We start from the raw sequence: 14501 nt of genomic DNA on the forward strand, positions 1-14501 counted from the left end.
AAGCCGGCAGCTCTTTGATTCAGCAACCCCAATCCCCTTCTTGATATAGAAACAGAAGTGGGGCAGCCCCTCCCCACAGGCCAGGAGGGAGGCGGGGCATCTGGAGACCCAGACAACCTCTTCAGGCCTCCCTTCCCTGAGCTGTAGTGTGAGAACCCCCCATCCCCACCCCCAAGTGGTGCGGGCACCTCAGGGGTGCTTTCTCCTCACAGTGCATTTTTCAGAGCCGGCCCTGTGGGTTCCCACATGGAAATCCTTTCCTAAATGTTCTCAAAAGCCTTAATCTCTGTTCTTCCTCCCAGGAGGGCCAGGGGCGGGAGGTCAAGCACGGAACAATTAAGCAGCTTACAGCTCAAGAGGAAACAGGAGGGGAAGTAGGGTACAGACGGGCCCTCCTCAAGGCCCCATGCCACCATCAAGACTCACCGTGCTGAGCTTTGGCGACATTTATCTGAGAGTCAAGCTTGTCCCCTCTCTTTGGCAAACTTAACTACTCAAGGTCAGCACCTGTCCCTAGAGGACACACACACACACACACACACTCCTCAAGACCCAGGCTACTGGGAAAGGAAAGGCTTTTCACATACATGCCTGGCCAACCTCCAGATCATCTCAGTGGCCCTCAGCCAACCCCGGCTCTCTGATCTCCGAGGAGACAAAGTAAAGTTCTCTCTTGTTGACACTCTCCCACCTCTTCCCTCTGTAACCAGAGCGAGGTGGCAGCAAACTGGCTAAAGGAGGCTGAGGTAAGGCCTGGAACAGTGTGGGCAGAGAGAGTGGCACCCCTCTGTGGGCATGGCTCTTGCAATGCTGAACTGTATTTTTTGGCAGTGCACTTGGCCATTGTCCCAGACTGTCCCCGGAATGCTGATCTTTGCTCTGGAGACACCAGAACCATGTGAAGGGGCTGGAGTCTATCCTGAAGATGGCAGGGACGTAGGGACGGGGTAGACAGCCAAGCTGGGGAGGGGCACAAGGTCCCCTACCTGTGCACAACATAGGCTGTGGTCATCAAGTTCTAGGTCCCTTTTTCTACAGATATGACTCCTCTAGGTACTTTCCCTGAGTGACAGTCAGCCGGATTACTCCATGTTTGTATTTCTGGGTCTGTCTTAGCAGACAGACACAACGGTTAGCAAATTCTCCCACTCAGTAGAGTGTTTCAGAACCTCCTTTCCTTTTTGCAGTACTGGGAATTGAACCTGGGGCTTTGCACACTCAAAGCAAGCACTCTACCACTGAGCTACATTCCCAGTTCATTACCTTCCTTTTTAAGGCTGAATAATATTCTACTGTGTGTGTATACATGTGTTTGGTTTATCCCCTGGTGTCTGTGGAGACTTAGGTTATTTTGGCTGCTGCAAGTAAAGACTGTGGGTATCAGGTGTGAGTATACGGTGGATCTTCTGCTGTGGTCCGAGTCTCCCAGCGCCGGCCCCTGTTCACCCATGAGTGCTATGGCTTCTACACTGGGACACGTGACATCAGGAAGGCTTCCTTCTCCACTGTTTGCTTTCTCTTTGGTCGGCTGCTGTGTCCCTCATGCCTAGAAGTGTGGCCTGGTCTGTGTCTGCTTGCAGAAAGGTTAATGGAAGCTGCCTTCAGAGATAGCGCAGGGAGGCAGCGTCCCTAGCCCTGAGGTGGCAGAGGTAGTGGACCTGTCATCCCCCTCCTCCTGGACACTTTAGATGGATGGTGATTTCACCACCTGCGCCATCGGCATCCTTTGATTAAGTCTCATTTTGCCGTGAAAAGCAAAGGAGGTGATGGGGCTGCTGGGGGAAGGTCACTCATTCCAGAGAGGAAATTGGATGGAGGTGTTTTTATCCTCCATCCGCCCGCCCCGGCTCCTGCTGGCTGCTGCCTGTCTGCTGTCCCTCCTCTGCGGGTAACAAAGCAAGTGTGGGGAGACAGTTGCCGCGACTCTCTGTCTTACACAGGCAGCGCCGGACGGGCCAATGCCAGCCGGATGATGACCAGTTGTAGCCAGCGGTCCCGGAACGTGCTCGCAGTATTCTCCCTGCTGTTTCCTGCAGGTAAAACTTCTGTGGGGCTCAGGGGATAGGAGGGAATGTGGGGAGGGACCCTTCCAGGGCAGGGCTGCAGCTGGGGCTTTTCTTGTCAACGGGACAAGGATACCTTAGTCTCCTGATGATGTTGTCCTGAAATGAGCTGAGGCCCTTTGGATGCCGGGGGACCATGGGACTGCCAAGCGCCTGCAACTCACACTTGCTCCTCTAGTTCTGCAAATCAAAATCAGGCAATGCCAGTCTACCTCTTTGATAGGTGAGAAATTAAGGCTGGAGAACATAGCGAGTGGAGGGGCTAGGATTCAGACCCTGGGCACTAGAGCCACACCCTCCTGGCACTAGTCAGTCTCTGGGTGATGCTGCAGGCAAGCTTGGACTTACAGAAACCAGACCCTCTGTGCCTCCAAACTAGAACTGAGCCAAGACTAGAGACAGCCCAGATGGCCAGCCAGGACCTAGCCTGAGCCTGACCCTACACAGAGGCTCTCATGGCATTGTCTGTGTCCCACCCTCTCTCCTTTTCTGTATCATTCTGTTTCTTTGTATATTTTCCCACCTCTCTGTGTATCTCTTATGTATCTCTCTGTTTCTTTTGTATATCTCTTTCACATGTCTCTCTCATATCTCTTTCTTAATCGTGTGTCTGTCTCTTTCTGTCTGCTGTGTGTGGCTCTTCCTCTCCTCTCTGAACCTTCCCCACATCATGACCAAGCCATTGCTCAGGGCCCGTGGCTTCCTTCCCTCATCCTTTGCTTGGGGTGTAGCTCAAAGGAAAGATTGTGAAGGGGCTGGGTGGGGATAGCACTCCCAGGAGAGCAGAGCAGAGGCCAAGCTGAGGCCAGAGTCTGGGGCCACCACCTCCCCAGGCCTTCCCATGTGATAGGAGGCCCTTGGTCCTCACCTCCCCAGCTCTTCTTCATGTGATAGAGGACCTGGTCCTCATTATCCTGGGCATAAAGACTCAGTCATCTCCTGTTCCCACTGAGGACAGGGACTCAGAGAAGGCAAGCGAGTGATGGCCACCAACTGGAGAATAGCTGACCCTGCTTGGGTCACCAGAGCTGGGGTTCATCATGCTTTATACAAGTGCTGGGGTGCTGGGGTGCTGGGGTGCTGGGGTGCTGGGGTGCTGGGATCCACAAGAGCTGGAGGCAGTAAACGTGCACTCACCGGTGTGCAAAGAGCTCCTTGGAGCCCCGCCACAGGGGCACTGATCCTTCTCCAACAAGAGAGGAGGCCAGGAGTGGTCCCCAGCTCCTCCGCCCCTGGGGAATCAGCAGGGTGTCCCAGTCACTGGCAAATGACTAAGGCCAGAGCACCCAGGGACAGCTATGGGGCTGTGAACTGGGTCCTGGGCAGGACCTGCCAGGCTCACCCTTGTGTCCACAATTGCTTCTGCCAAGGCCAGGCAGCCTCCTGCTATATGCTGTGTCTTATAGCCAATAGTCCCAGAGCCAGGCTTAGTCTTTCAGCTAGCACCTTAGGAATGTCCAGCTTTGCTAGGTGCCCACACGGAGCACACAGCCATGACAGGGCTTCAAGTCATGCAAGGGTCACGGGACTTGTATGCTCTCCTCTGCCTCTCACTGTTAATCTTGCTGTGTGCAGTTGCTCTTGGGGCAGTGGTCCCCTGCCCAAGTACACGGACATCCCTGGGGCATCACCAAGCAGCCTCTGGGTCCCTGGACAGGTTCTTCTCAAGATGAAGGGTGTGCTGGAGCCTGGAGGACCACTACCTCCCACTGTGTTCACAGAAGGAGGAACTATCCTTCGGGAAAGGGCCTTTGGAGCCAGCCTGGGGGCCAGCCCTCAGGGTGCCCGCCCCCTGCCAGCTGGCCCACTGGGGTCCCCCGCGGTGGCACTGTGTGGGCTGCAATCTAATAACCTCTCAGCCAACAGCGCTTCTTGTGGGAGCTCTAAGAAGCCGGGGCCTTTGTGCCTGAGATTTGCCTGTGCCAAGAAGCCCCTTTTCAGTGATACAAATTAGATACAGTGAGCCCTTTATGAAGATACTAATTAAGCCAGAGACAGCCGCTCCAGCTTTTCCATTGTTGCTTTGTTCGCATTGGTCCTGTTTATCACCATCAGCACATCCTGCTCTGCAGCAGAGAAAGCTGAATAGAGGCCTCCTTCCGTGGGCCAGGGAGGGAGGATCGGGGTCCAGCACAGCCCTCTCACTGTATGTGTGGGACCCACATACAGTGGAACCTTGCTCGGGTCTGAGACAACAGCTTCTAGACTGTAAGGCACAGAAGAGCTGGTACTTTTAATATAGGTGGGCCCCGGGTCTTACACTCCTTTGTGGCCTGACACCCAGGAAAGCGTGGCGTATACCTAGCCTACTCTGAAGTAAGCAAGAGAGAAAGAGAGAGCAAGAGAGAGAGAGACAGAGAGAATTTGCAGGAGCTGGCTTTGAGTCCTGTGTCATCGCCACTGACCAGCTCCGTTGAGTCCTTTGGGCCTCCTGGCCTCAGCTTCTCTACCTGTGAAGTGACAGCACAAGCCCGCCTGCTAGAGTGGCAGATTAAGTGAAGAAGCCCTGAGAACTAGGCTCTTAGGTGTCTAGTCACTATGGGCTGAGATGCTGGAGAAAATCCACCTAAGGGTGAGCTTCAAGGAGCCCCAAAGAGCACTCAGCCTGGGCTATTAAGACTAGTGTGGCAGAGCTGGGGGTCAGGGGTCCAGGAAGCTTTGGGGCAGAAGCGAGGCTCTTCCTGGACCATGAAGTTCCTATGGAAGGCGAGGGCCAGCAGGACCCTGGAGCAGCACCTGTGGGCTGCCAAGGGGACCCTGGCAAACCTGGTGTCTCTGTATTCCAGTCCTGTCCGCACATTTCCGGGTCTGTGAGCCCTACACGGACCACAAGGGCCGCTACCACTTCGGTTTCCACTGCCCCCGGCTCTCGGACAACAAAACTTTCATCCTTTGCTGTCACCATAACAACACGGTCTTCAAATACTGCTGCAACGAGACGGAGTTCCAGTCGGTCATGCAGGCAAACCTCACAGCCGGCCCCGAGGGCTACACTCACAAGTGAGTACCAAACCCCCCTCCCATCTCCTCTGGCCACTGCCCGCCCCTTCTCTGGGGATTCCACAGAGGCAAGGAGGCAGGCCTAGAAGGGACTTTGCAAAGACTGACTTGCTCTCCGAGCTTTCTAGTTCCCACCTGAGAAATGGGCATAGGGCATGGTTGAGTGGGGTCAAGTCTGTGATGCTTGGAAGTCACCGGAACTGTTTGGTTTGGTGCCTTTTTTTTTTTTTTCATCCAGTTTGCATTTAATAATGTTGGTAATAACATTGATGCCGAGACTGATCTTTGGGGACGTAGTTAAAACATGTTGCGATCAGATCTCCAAGAGGAATTTGCTGGTAGAACATGACTGGTAAAAGTGCCACACACATCCCAAGTTGACTGTCCTTTGCAGTGTTCGGGGTCATTGTGTTTCTTGTGTGCTGACTGTTGATGTGGTTTTGCCTTTTTTTTTTTTTTTTTGAATATTACATTTTTGGTGTTTTTTTTTATTTTTAGCAGGGAATCTTTATATATGAAGGAGACATGATACAAATGTTTTCCAGTGTGCCTTTCACTTTGAGGTGCATTTCACGCATGCTCAAAACCCGTCTTATGATCACAGAACGTTTTCCTTTTGTTTGTTTGTTTTTCGAAGTAGGGTTTTTCTGTGTCGTCTTGGCTGTCTTGGACTCACTTTGTAGACCAGGCTGGCCTTGAACTCACAGCAATCTGCCTGCCTCTGCCTCCCTGAGTGCGCCACCATGCCCAGCTTCTATTTATTTTTTTATGCTGTCTAATTAATACATGTCCTTTTGAGAAAGGCCTCTTCTTCTAAGATCATTGAAAAATTCTCCTATGTTCTCTATTTCATGTTTCAAATTTTACCTCCCAGTCTCTTATCTGTCGTTTAGGCCAGGCTTGTTCTAATGTAAGTTTTATGACAGGAGTGTCTTGGTTTCTTTTCCCATCACTGTGATAAAATACCCTGACTAAAGCAACCTAAGGGAGAAAGGGCTTATCTTGTCTCACAGTTCCTGAGGACACAGTCCATCAATGCAGGGAAGAAATGGCAGCAGACAGGGTAAGTGTAACAGAAAGAGAAGGAAGCTGGCTGGCCACACTGTACCTGGGAAGAAGGACATGAAGAGGAAGTGTGTCCGGGTTCCAAAGACTCTAGGCCAGCCCCTGGCGACTCAGTTCTTCCAGCAAGATTCCCTGTCTGAATGGTTCCACAGCCTTCACCAACAACACCACCATCTGGAGACCAAGTGTCCAAGCACATGAGCCTGTGAGAAACATTTCACCTCCAAAGACCAACAAAGCCCCATGTTCCTTGCTAAACTGTCTGGTGGTGTGATATTAAAAAACTCATGCTGTGCTATTATGTACCACACGTGAGCACCAGGGCAGAGCATCATAACCCCGTGGACTTTGCTGGCCCATGTCATATCCTTGTGTTACAATGTGAAGCTGCTGACTTCTGCTCTGTCTTCATGCTTCTGTGTTTTAATCATCCCAGGCTCTTTCGCACCTGATTCTTAGAACTTGCTTATCTGATTCTCCTGCTCCTTCCTATCCCTGCCCTCATCAAAACAAACCCCAAAATCCTGCTAGTGCTGACTACTTCAGTTTCTGCTTAGAATAAGGGAAAAAAATTATGACATTGTTTCTTTTTCAGTTTTTGGTGTTGACTGTTTCCACTCAAGAACACACAGCCAAAAAACAAACAAACAAACAAACAAACAACAAAAAAGAAAAGAAAAGAAAAGAAAAAAAAACACACAGCCCCTTTGCCCATTGATTCAACTTTTCTAGGCAAGTGTTCTGCCACTGAGCTAACCCAGCCCTTCAAATGTGCTTTTGTAATGCTTTTGATTTTCTTCGTAGGGAAGTCGTGCGTGTCGCCTGCATTTGTTTCTAGATTTTCATGTTGCTTTCAGGAATAGCCTCTTTCTTTTTTACCTTTCTGACTATAGATGATAAGAATTAGGGGTCTTTATTTATGAATTTTGTCCTCGGTTTTCGTGACTTTTTTTTTCAATCGATTCTCTCCTGTTTGCAATTATGCTGCTTGGAAGCAATAACTCTGCATCTCTCTGCCTTGCTTTTGAGGTAGGAGCTCACAGGATGGCCCCAGGACTTACATGAAGCCTCCTGAGGGCTGAGTTCATAGGATGGGCCTTAATTTCTGGTCTTGATTTCACATTTTCTGGCCTCAGGTTTTTGCTTGTTTGTTGTTGTTTTGTTTTGTTTTGTTTTGTTTTGAGACAGGGTTTCTCTGGTAGCCCTGGCTGTCCTGGAACTCTCTCTGTAAACTAGACTAGCCTCCAAACTCATAAAGATCCGCCTGCCCCTGTCTTTCCAGTGCTGGGATTAAAGACATGAGCCACCACTACTGGACATTTTGCTGTTGTTGTTCTTGATTGTTTTGGTTTTTTTTTTTCTGTTTTTGTTTTGTTTTGTTTTTTTCCCTTTTTCAGCTGTGTAGACTAGTAACTCTATAACAGGTCAACAGTCAGGCATTCTTATCTTCCTTGACATTATGGGAAGCTTCAAATCCTTTCCCAGTACACACTAGGCTGACTCCTGGGGTTGAAGCATTTTTCCAAGGTAGGGATAATGGACTGGATGGGGATCTTGTGGAGTGGCTGTTAATAAGATTTGTGCTAGCACTGGGAGCAGCAGGGCCGAGTAGCCAAGCCTCTAGCTCCGTCTGACGCTGGGGCTTGAGGCTTTAGGCTTTGCTACCAGACTGTGCTCACTCTGGGGAAGGTGCAGCTTCCCTTCGGGTGGGCAGGGGATGCAGACTCCCTGACTATCATCCAAAGCTCTCCTCCTCCCACCACGGCCAGCTTCTGAGAGCTCCTCTCTCAGATGCACCGTGCTTCCCCTGAATATCCTGCCATCTGCTTGGGCCTCGGAATAATCCTGTGTGTGAAGTAGCTCAGCAAGCCCCGTCCATCATAGTGGGCCTGGAACCGAGCCTAGAATTCAGCCTAAGCCTTTTGTAAGACCACGGGCTAGTTCCTTGAGGGGAAAGGGCAGAACCAGGAATGAGGTCAGGACTCCAGGTTGCTACAGGTGCCCCATGAAAGCCAGGCAGAGGCTGAGCCCCACAACCAGACTTCCTCGACAGAGGTCTGGCGCCTGAGGTCTGGGAGCCTTCCTTAGAAGCCCACAGTTTTCTATAATCTGCTTACACAGGGTTTCCCACAAAGCAGGCACAGGGGCCTGGCTGTTGCTGCTGGCTGCCAGTACAAGGGCCTTCCCCCAGAGGGAGTGGGAACAGTGAGTGAGGCTTTGAAGCTTAGCTTGAGTTTTTGTTCTTCAGCCTTCAGAAGCTTTCCTAGGGTATAGCGTCTGTGAGTCTTCATGCTGTCTGTCCTGCTGTGCATGCCACAGGGGTGCCCAGCTACAGCAAATTTGAGCCACGAGAACAGTGGGGACCACAACCATCCTAGGGCTCTGGAAGTCCTCTTAAGAACTCTGGAGAGTTCTTCTGATAGAGACAGAACTTAGGGAGAGGCCTAAGATCCCAGGCAGGGATTCCTCACAAGGCTCCCTGATGTTGGGGTCTAGTCATCTAGATCACTGTGAGATCACTTGGGCTTTGTAGGACCATCCCCAGCCTCTACCTGTCAGATGTCAGGAGCATCCATCCTACATGCACCGTGCTGACATCAGTATCCCTTGACAGATGTGGGGCCTGTTGACCTAGCACATCCTCCTGTGTAAGTCTCCATCCATCATCCTGATATCTCCTTTCCATAGATGAGAGCATAGCCCTCTGAGGATGTGAGGTGAGCCTGGACAGGCAGCTGGGCCCTACTCCTCACCACCGAGCCAGCACCCCTTCTAAGGGAGACAAGGTAGCCAGACAGAGAGGCAAAGTGAGGCAGACACAGGCGGAAGGAAGAGTAACTCTGGGCACACTCCTTGCGAGGAGGAGAGGACAGGAATGAAACTGTTAGACCTGGCCACCCAGCCAGGAAGGGACTTCCCAGCCAGGGGTGGGGCTTCTTAGCCAGGGTGGAGCCTCCCAACCAGGGGCGGGCCCTCCTGGACGGGGGTGGAGCTTCCCAGATAGGGGAGAGGCCTCCAAGGCAGCAGCTGGGCTTCCTAGCCAAGGTGGTGCCTTCCAGTTGGTTGGGACAGTTCTTCCGATGAGGCCCCTGTGGACCTAATCAGTCCACAAAAGCCAGAATGTGGCCTGGGTGGGAATTAAGCTCCACAGAGGGGCCATGGGAGCCCTCTGTCCTGCTTCCAGACTCAGGGACTTTGTGGGGAGAACTCAGGCCCAAGGAGCTGCAGCAGGGCTTGGCTTCCAAGTAGAGTCGGTAGCAGAGGGGGGTGACAGGAGGATGAGTCTTGGGGAGCGGGAAGTCAGGATGACAGCCTGAAACATGGCCAAAGAAGGTCATTATAGGGTGGACTCACAGTGTGGAGATCATTTGTGGATATACAGCCACTGTGGGCCTATAGTCTTGATCAGCCTCACCGACCCTCTGGGAGGAAAAACGAAGGGACCAAAACATGCTGATGAGGTCTCTCGTCCTTGACCCCAGCAGGTGATGACAAAAGTTGAGGCTGGGGACACAGGAGCATTGTTCTGTCATTCTAGCCACATGTTCAGGAAGCTGGGGGCTTGTCTGTGGCCAGGGGAGCTGTCCCATCTCCACTGAGGCAGGAGACCCAGAATCTCAGATGCAAACCTGTGGGGGCCCAGCCCCTGATGGCTCAAGCCAGCTGTGACCCCAGAGGGGCCTGTTCAGAATGCAGGCTCCGCCCTCTCCACCGTGAGTCATCAGGAGGCGGGCTGGTGATCTAGCTGAAGCTGTGTCTCTCCAGTGCTTTATTTATTTGTGTTTTTTGGATGAAGAGTGGTGTGTGGCGGATCCGGCTGCCTGGCAGAAAGGCGAGCCACGGAACGATAGGAGGCTGCTTTGCCGATTCCACCACCGCAGCAAGATGCCTGCTTCCAGCCGTGCAGGCAGCCAAGGGCCAAATGAGGGCCAGCCAGGCACTCTGCACCCCTCCCAGGCAGGCCTTTCCCCTGACAAGTCAGGGGAGGCCTTTGTTCAGAGCTGTAGGAGAGAACAGTCTGCTCTCTTTCTCTCTTTCTCTCTCTCTGTCTGTGTGTGTATGTGTCTCCCCCAACTCCAGTGACAGGATGTCAAGAGGTGGCTTAGGGATAGGGACCTACAGGTGTGGAGATCGGGTCTCCAGGAAAACAGCAGTCGGCACTCCTGGACCTCACAGGCTAGTCAAGTCCTCTTCTTCCTGGCCTCTGCCAAATCTTTCCTTTCTCAGTGGTCAGACTGGTAACTCCACACTGTAGGAGTTACCAGTCTGAGTCCCAGCACCGTGATTACCCCATGTGGCCTCTGCCGTGGCCCCTCTGGGCATCTTGAAGCATGCTTTGCACTCTGAACGTGGCTATCTAGACTAGGGTGGGAATCACCGAGTCACGATCTTGCCGAGGCTTGTCAGGTGTAAAATCTCTTTACACACCATCATCATGAGAAGACCTTCTAGAACTATCATGCTTGTCTGAACACCCCTTTCCCCCAATCCTATAAATAGACACCCTCCCTCCTCTAGGACTTCCCTGCCATCCATACAGAGCGATTATATGTGAACAAGTGCAATAGCCAGGGCTGAGGCTCAGGGAGGGTGGAAGTGTGTCCTCAAACCACACAGCACACCGGGCCACAGCAACACCTGTCCAGCTGTCGCACGGACCAAGCTGTGCTGAGGTGACATCCTCATGGGACACTCGTGGCTCTGCACATGAAGTGTTATGGCCCAGGCTGGTATAGCGGTCCCCACTTAGGGCAGGGTGATTTGTGGCAGAGGGGAAGGGACAATGGTGAAGTCACATGTAGCGCTTCTGTGGCTCCACTAGGAAAGGCCATGGTGCCTCTGCTCGCACGGCTCTGGACAGTACTATCTCCATCACAGCCAGTTCCGCCTCAGCTCTGGAGAGTGGCATCTGCTTGTTCGTTCAGGAACTGAGTTGTGTCTGGGTAGGCCACTGGGTCCAACTGGCTCTTGCAGCATGGTGCCTCCTGACCCTGTGGCCCAGCCCTTTGGTTAAGTCCATTAGCTGGAAGGGACAGCAGCTGACCCCACTGGGACACCACCCTGGCAAGGAATGGGTATTTTTAATGCAAGTGAGCTCTAATTTCCAGGTTACTAAATGCAAGGCTCAGGCCCGTGCCACCCACGACTGTACCAGCCGACCTCTGTCTTAAGGTGTGGCCTTAGGCAAGGTACTGTGCCTTTCTAGGCCTGGACCTATTGAGGACATCCTCTGTGATTTTTATTTGTGAGTGTAGATACAATGTCTCATTCTGTAGCCCAGGCTAGCCACAAGCTGGAGGCTCCCATGTGCTGGGATCAAGGTGTGTGCCACCATTCCTGGCTTCCTCTGTGTTTTGCCTGCCCTCATTGGTTTCTTCTCTATCTGTTTTTTATTTGTTTGAGACGGGGTCTCATGTAGCCCAGGCTAGTTACCAACTCTCTACGTAGCCAAGAATGACCTTGAGTGACTGGTCCTCCTGCCTCCACCTTCTAAGAGCTGAGATTACAGGCATGTGCAACCATGCACCTCTTATGTGGGACTGTGGATAAAACCCAGAGCTTAATTCACACCAGGAAAAAACCAAAACCAAAACCAAAACCAAAAACTCTACCAGCCAAGCTGCAGCCCCTGGTCCCTTCTCCTGCCCGTTTATGAAGCTTCACAGTGACTCCCCAAAAGTAGCACGTGTATTCACTCCTACTTCAAAGCGGAAACTGAGATTCATCTCCTTCCGACCATGGAAAGTGAATTTTGAAGACTTGAATTTGAGTCCCAGTGGCTCCCACCTCCTGAACTGGCGTCTCCATTGTAAGGCTGACCAGGCCATTTCCACAGTGTGCTCTGTGTTCTCGGTTTATTGATGAAGTCTGCAAAAGGCTGTACCCGTTTCCATCCAGCCAACCAGCTGCAGCCAGGGGTCATCCTGCCCTGACTGATGGGCTGGACCACTGCTCCCATGACTTCCGGATGGAGGACGGGGATTTCCATCCCAGGCCAGGCTGCTGCTGCAGCTGTCTGCTGATGGCTGCTGACGTAGCCTCTCTGCTCCACAGACACACTGCGAGTCCTGTGGTGGGAAGGTTCCATTATCACTTTGGAAACCCTAAGGAAGCTGACTCACCGGGACCCGCACGCCTCGACTGCCACTGTCTGAGGCTGGGCGAGCACAGATGCGCCGCCTCAGCCTCTGTCTTTTATCTTCGCCCTCCACCGGCATCTGGATGCAGTTAATTTCCAGATTGCATATTTCAAATTGCGTTTTAAAAATTAAAGACTCAAATCCTTGCAGCTGGCAGCCCTTAGAGAGCGTGGCCTAGGGGGAACTGCAAGCTGTTGAGGTCTGTGGTCCTGGCACCCCACCTGCCACACACAGGGCGCATTTCCTGTAGGCAGCACCTTCTGTAGAATCGGAAATAAACGGACAGGCGGGGATACTGTCTGGCTGCAGAGGCCCAAGGCCAAGCCGTGCTCACACATGGAAAGAGACCTTTCTTTCATTAGTCAGAATGCTCAGGCTAGAGGGGACAGGACTCGTTCTTAATTCCGGGTACAGGTGGGGTCAGGATGAGAGTACAGAAGGCGGGGACCTCATCTCTGGTGTCTGTTTTAGATTTGGCCTTGGGATTTCCCATGACTTAGCACAGTCTGAGGTTGTAGGGACCTGACTCTAAACTCCTGACCTGGGATGGAAATCCTACTTCCCCACCCTGTTCCCCGTTGGCGTGCCGTTCACGAAGCTCTAACACCTGGCCAGTTCTGGTCAGTAGCATGGCCACCCGTGTCCTGACCATCCCCGGTTCTTGCTGTGTCAGTACTACAACGACGTATCGGGCATGCCAGGACAAGTTTGGTCCCAGCGTGCCTTTCGGGAATCTGTGGTCTCACAGGGCAACAGCTTACCCATGAAAACAGGCCATGGCATGACCTCAGAATCCCCATGGTGTGGGGAGCCACATGAAGCTCAAGAAGGCTTCCTGATGGCTAAGCTGTGACCCAGTACCAGGGTACACCTGAGGCAGGGGGTTGACCCAGCAGAGGCGCATCACAGGTATGTGGCTAGTAAGTCTTAGGTGGGACCCCTTGGAACTGCTCATGTTGGGCTTGGCCAAGGTTCTCTGAAGAATTCAAGCCCTGGTACTGCCAGCAAGGCTGGGGGATCCCAGAGCTTTGATCCCCCTGGGGTGCTTCTCTCTGCCCAATTTCCATCGTAGACTGGACAGGTCTGTTTCCTTCTGCCTTAGCACTGTGCAGAGCAGAGGGACCTTCACTTTCCCCCTTGCCCTGAGCTCACTTCGGGAGTGTTTCAAGCTCCAGACAGGACCACCACCCCTCTTGCTCTGGATGCCAAACAGCATCTGCGGAGAACGGCCCTGCTCCCTTCCCGCCTCCTCAGCCCCCAGGCTGCTGCCATGGGAACCACCAGGAACAGCCTGGTTCTCAGAGCCCTGCCATGGGGGCTGCAAGAGAGAGAAATCTGGGGAGAGCTGGGCGCTTTGGGACCAGAGCCCACCTAGACATCTGTCTCCCGTGAGACTTCAGCCTATGAGTGAGTTGGGTTCTTGGCCCTTTTCCTCTGGCATTATCTCTCTGCTGTGCCCTTACACTTCCAGGCAAAGCTAGTGTCCATTAACAAAAGGCCAAGTGCTTGGCTGTCAGTCATTCACACTCTTGGGTGGTAGATGCTGTCTGAGAAGTGGGGTTGCAGAAAGGAGCTAAGACTCCTCTGTTTAGGATTTGCTGGGTACTGAGCACTGAGTGTACTGACCCCAGGTACTAACTGGTACTGAGTTCTGAGCACCTGCCTTGAGGCTGCCAACCTCCCTGTACACAGCATGCAGGGCGGAGCCTTACCAACAGCCCCTCCCCCACCCGACCCTGACTCCCAAGAGAAGTCTTCAATCCAAGAACTTGGCCAGCTGGAAAAGATTCTCCTGAATAGAGAATGAGAGTGGGCTTATTGGCTCTGCTTCTGCCCTGGCAGGGCTGAGCAGAGGCTAGCCACCTTCTCTCCACCAGAGGTCACAGCTGGAACTTGGGGTCAGCCTTGGAAGATGAAGAGAGACAAGGCTGCCCCCTACAAACCTGGAGATGGGCTGAATTTCTCATAGACCACACAGCGAGTCAGAGCTAGGAACCCAGGGCAGGCTGGAGCTCCAGTTCCAAATGGGGTCTCCAGGGGCTACAGCACTCAAGGGTCCTGTCTGGACAGAGCCACAGGTCCCCCTAGAGTGGAGGTTTCCAGCTGGCCTCTTCTCAACACCCTTTCTGGCCACACCCACTCAAGCAGATGCCCATGGCAGGGAACAGACTGGGGTGGGTGTCACTGGAGTGGTTAATAGCCCAGTCTGTGGTGGGTTCTATCAGGATCTCGG

At 52.7% G+C, this 14501-nt stretch overlaps 1 protein-coding gene across 3 annotated transcripts in view; it reads left to right on the forward strand.

The window, feature by feature from the left end:
- Shisal1 (shisa like 1) overlaps nt 1-14501 on the forward strand; it is a 58531-nt gene that overhangs the window by 17049 nt on the left and 26981 nt on the right. For all 3 annotated transcript variants that reach the window (XM_055627119.1, XM_055627117.1, XM_055627118.1), the window contains exons 2-3: nt 1941-2036; nt 4850-5063. In XM_055627119.1, the coding sequence (XP_055483094.1) occupies nt 1941-2036; nt 4850-5063 (310 nt within the window). The remainder of the gene's footprint in view (nt 1-1940; nt 2037-4849; nt 5064-14501) is intronic.

Source organism: Psammomys obesus, unplaced genomic scaffold, assembly GCF_907164565.1.
Source record: "Psammomys obesus unplaced genomic scaffold, mPsaObe1.curated_primary_1811, whole genome shotgun sequence".
NCBI classification, from domain to species: domain Eukaryota; kingdom Metazoa; phylum Chordata; class Mammalia; order Rodentia; family Muridae; genus Psammomys; species Psammomys obesus.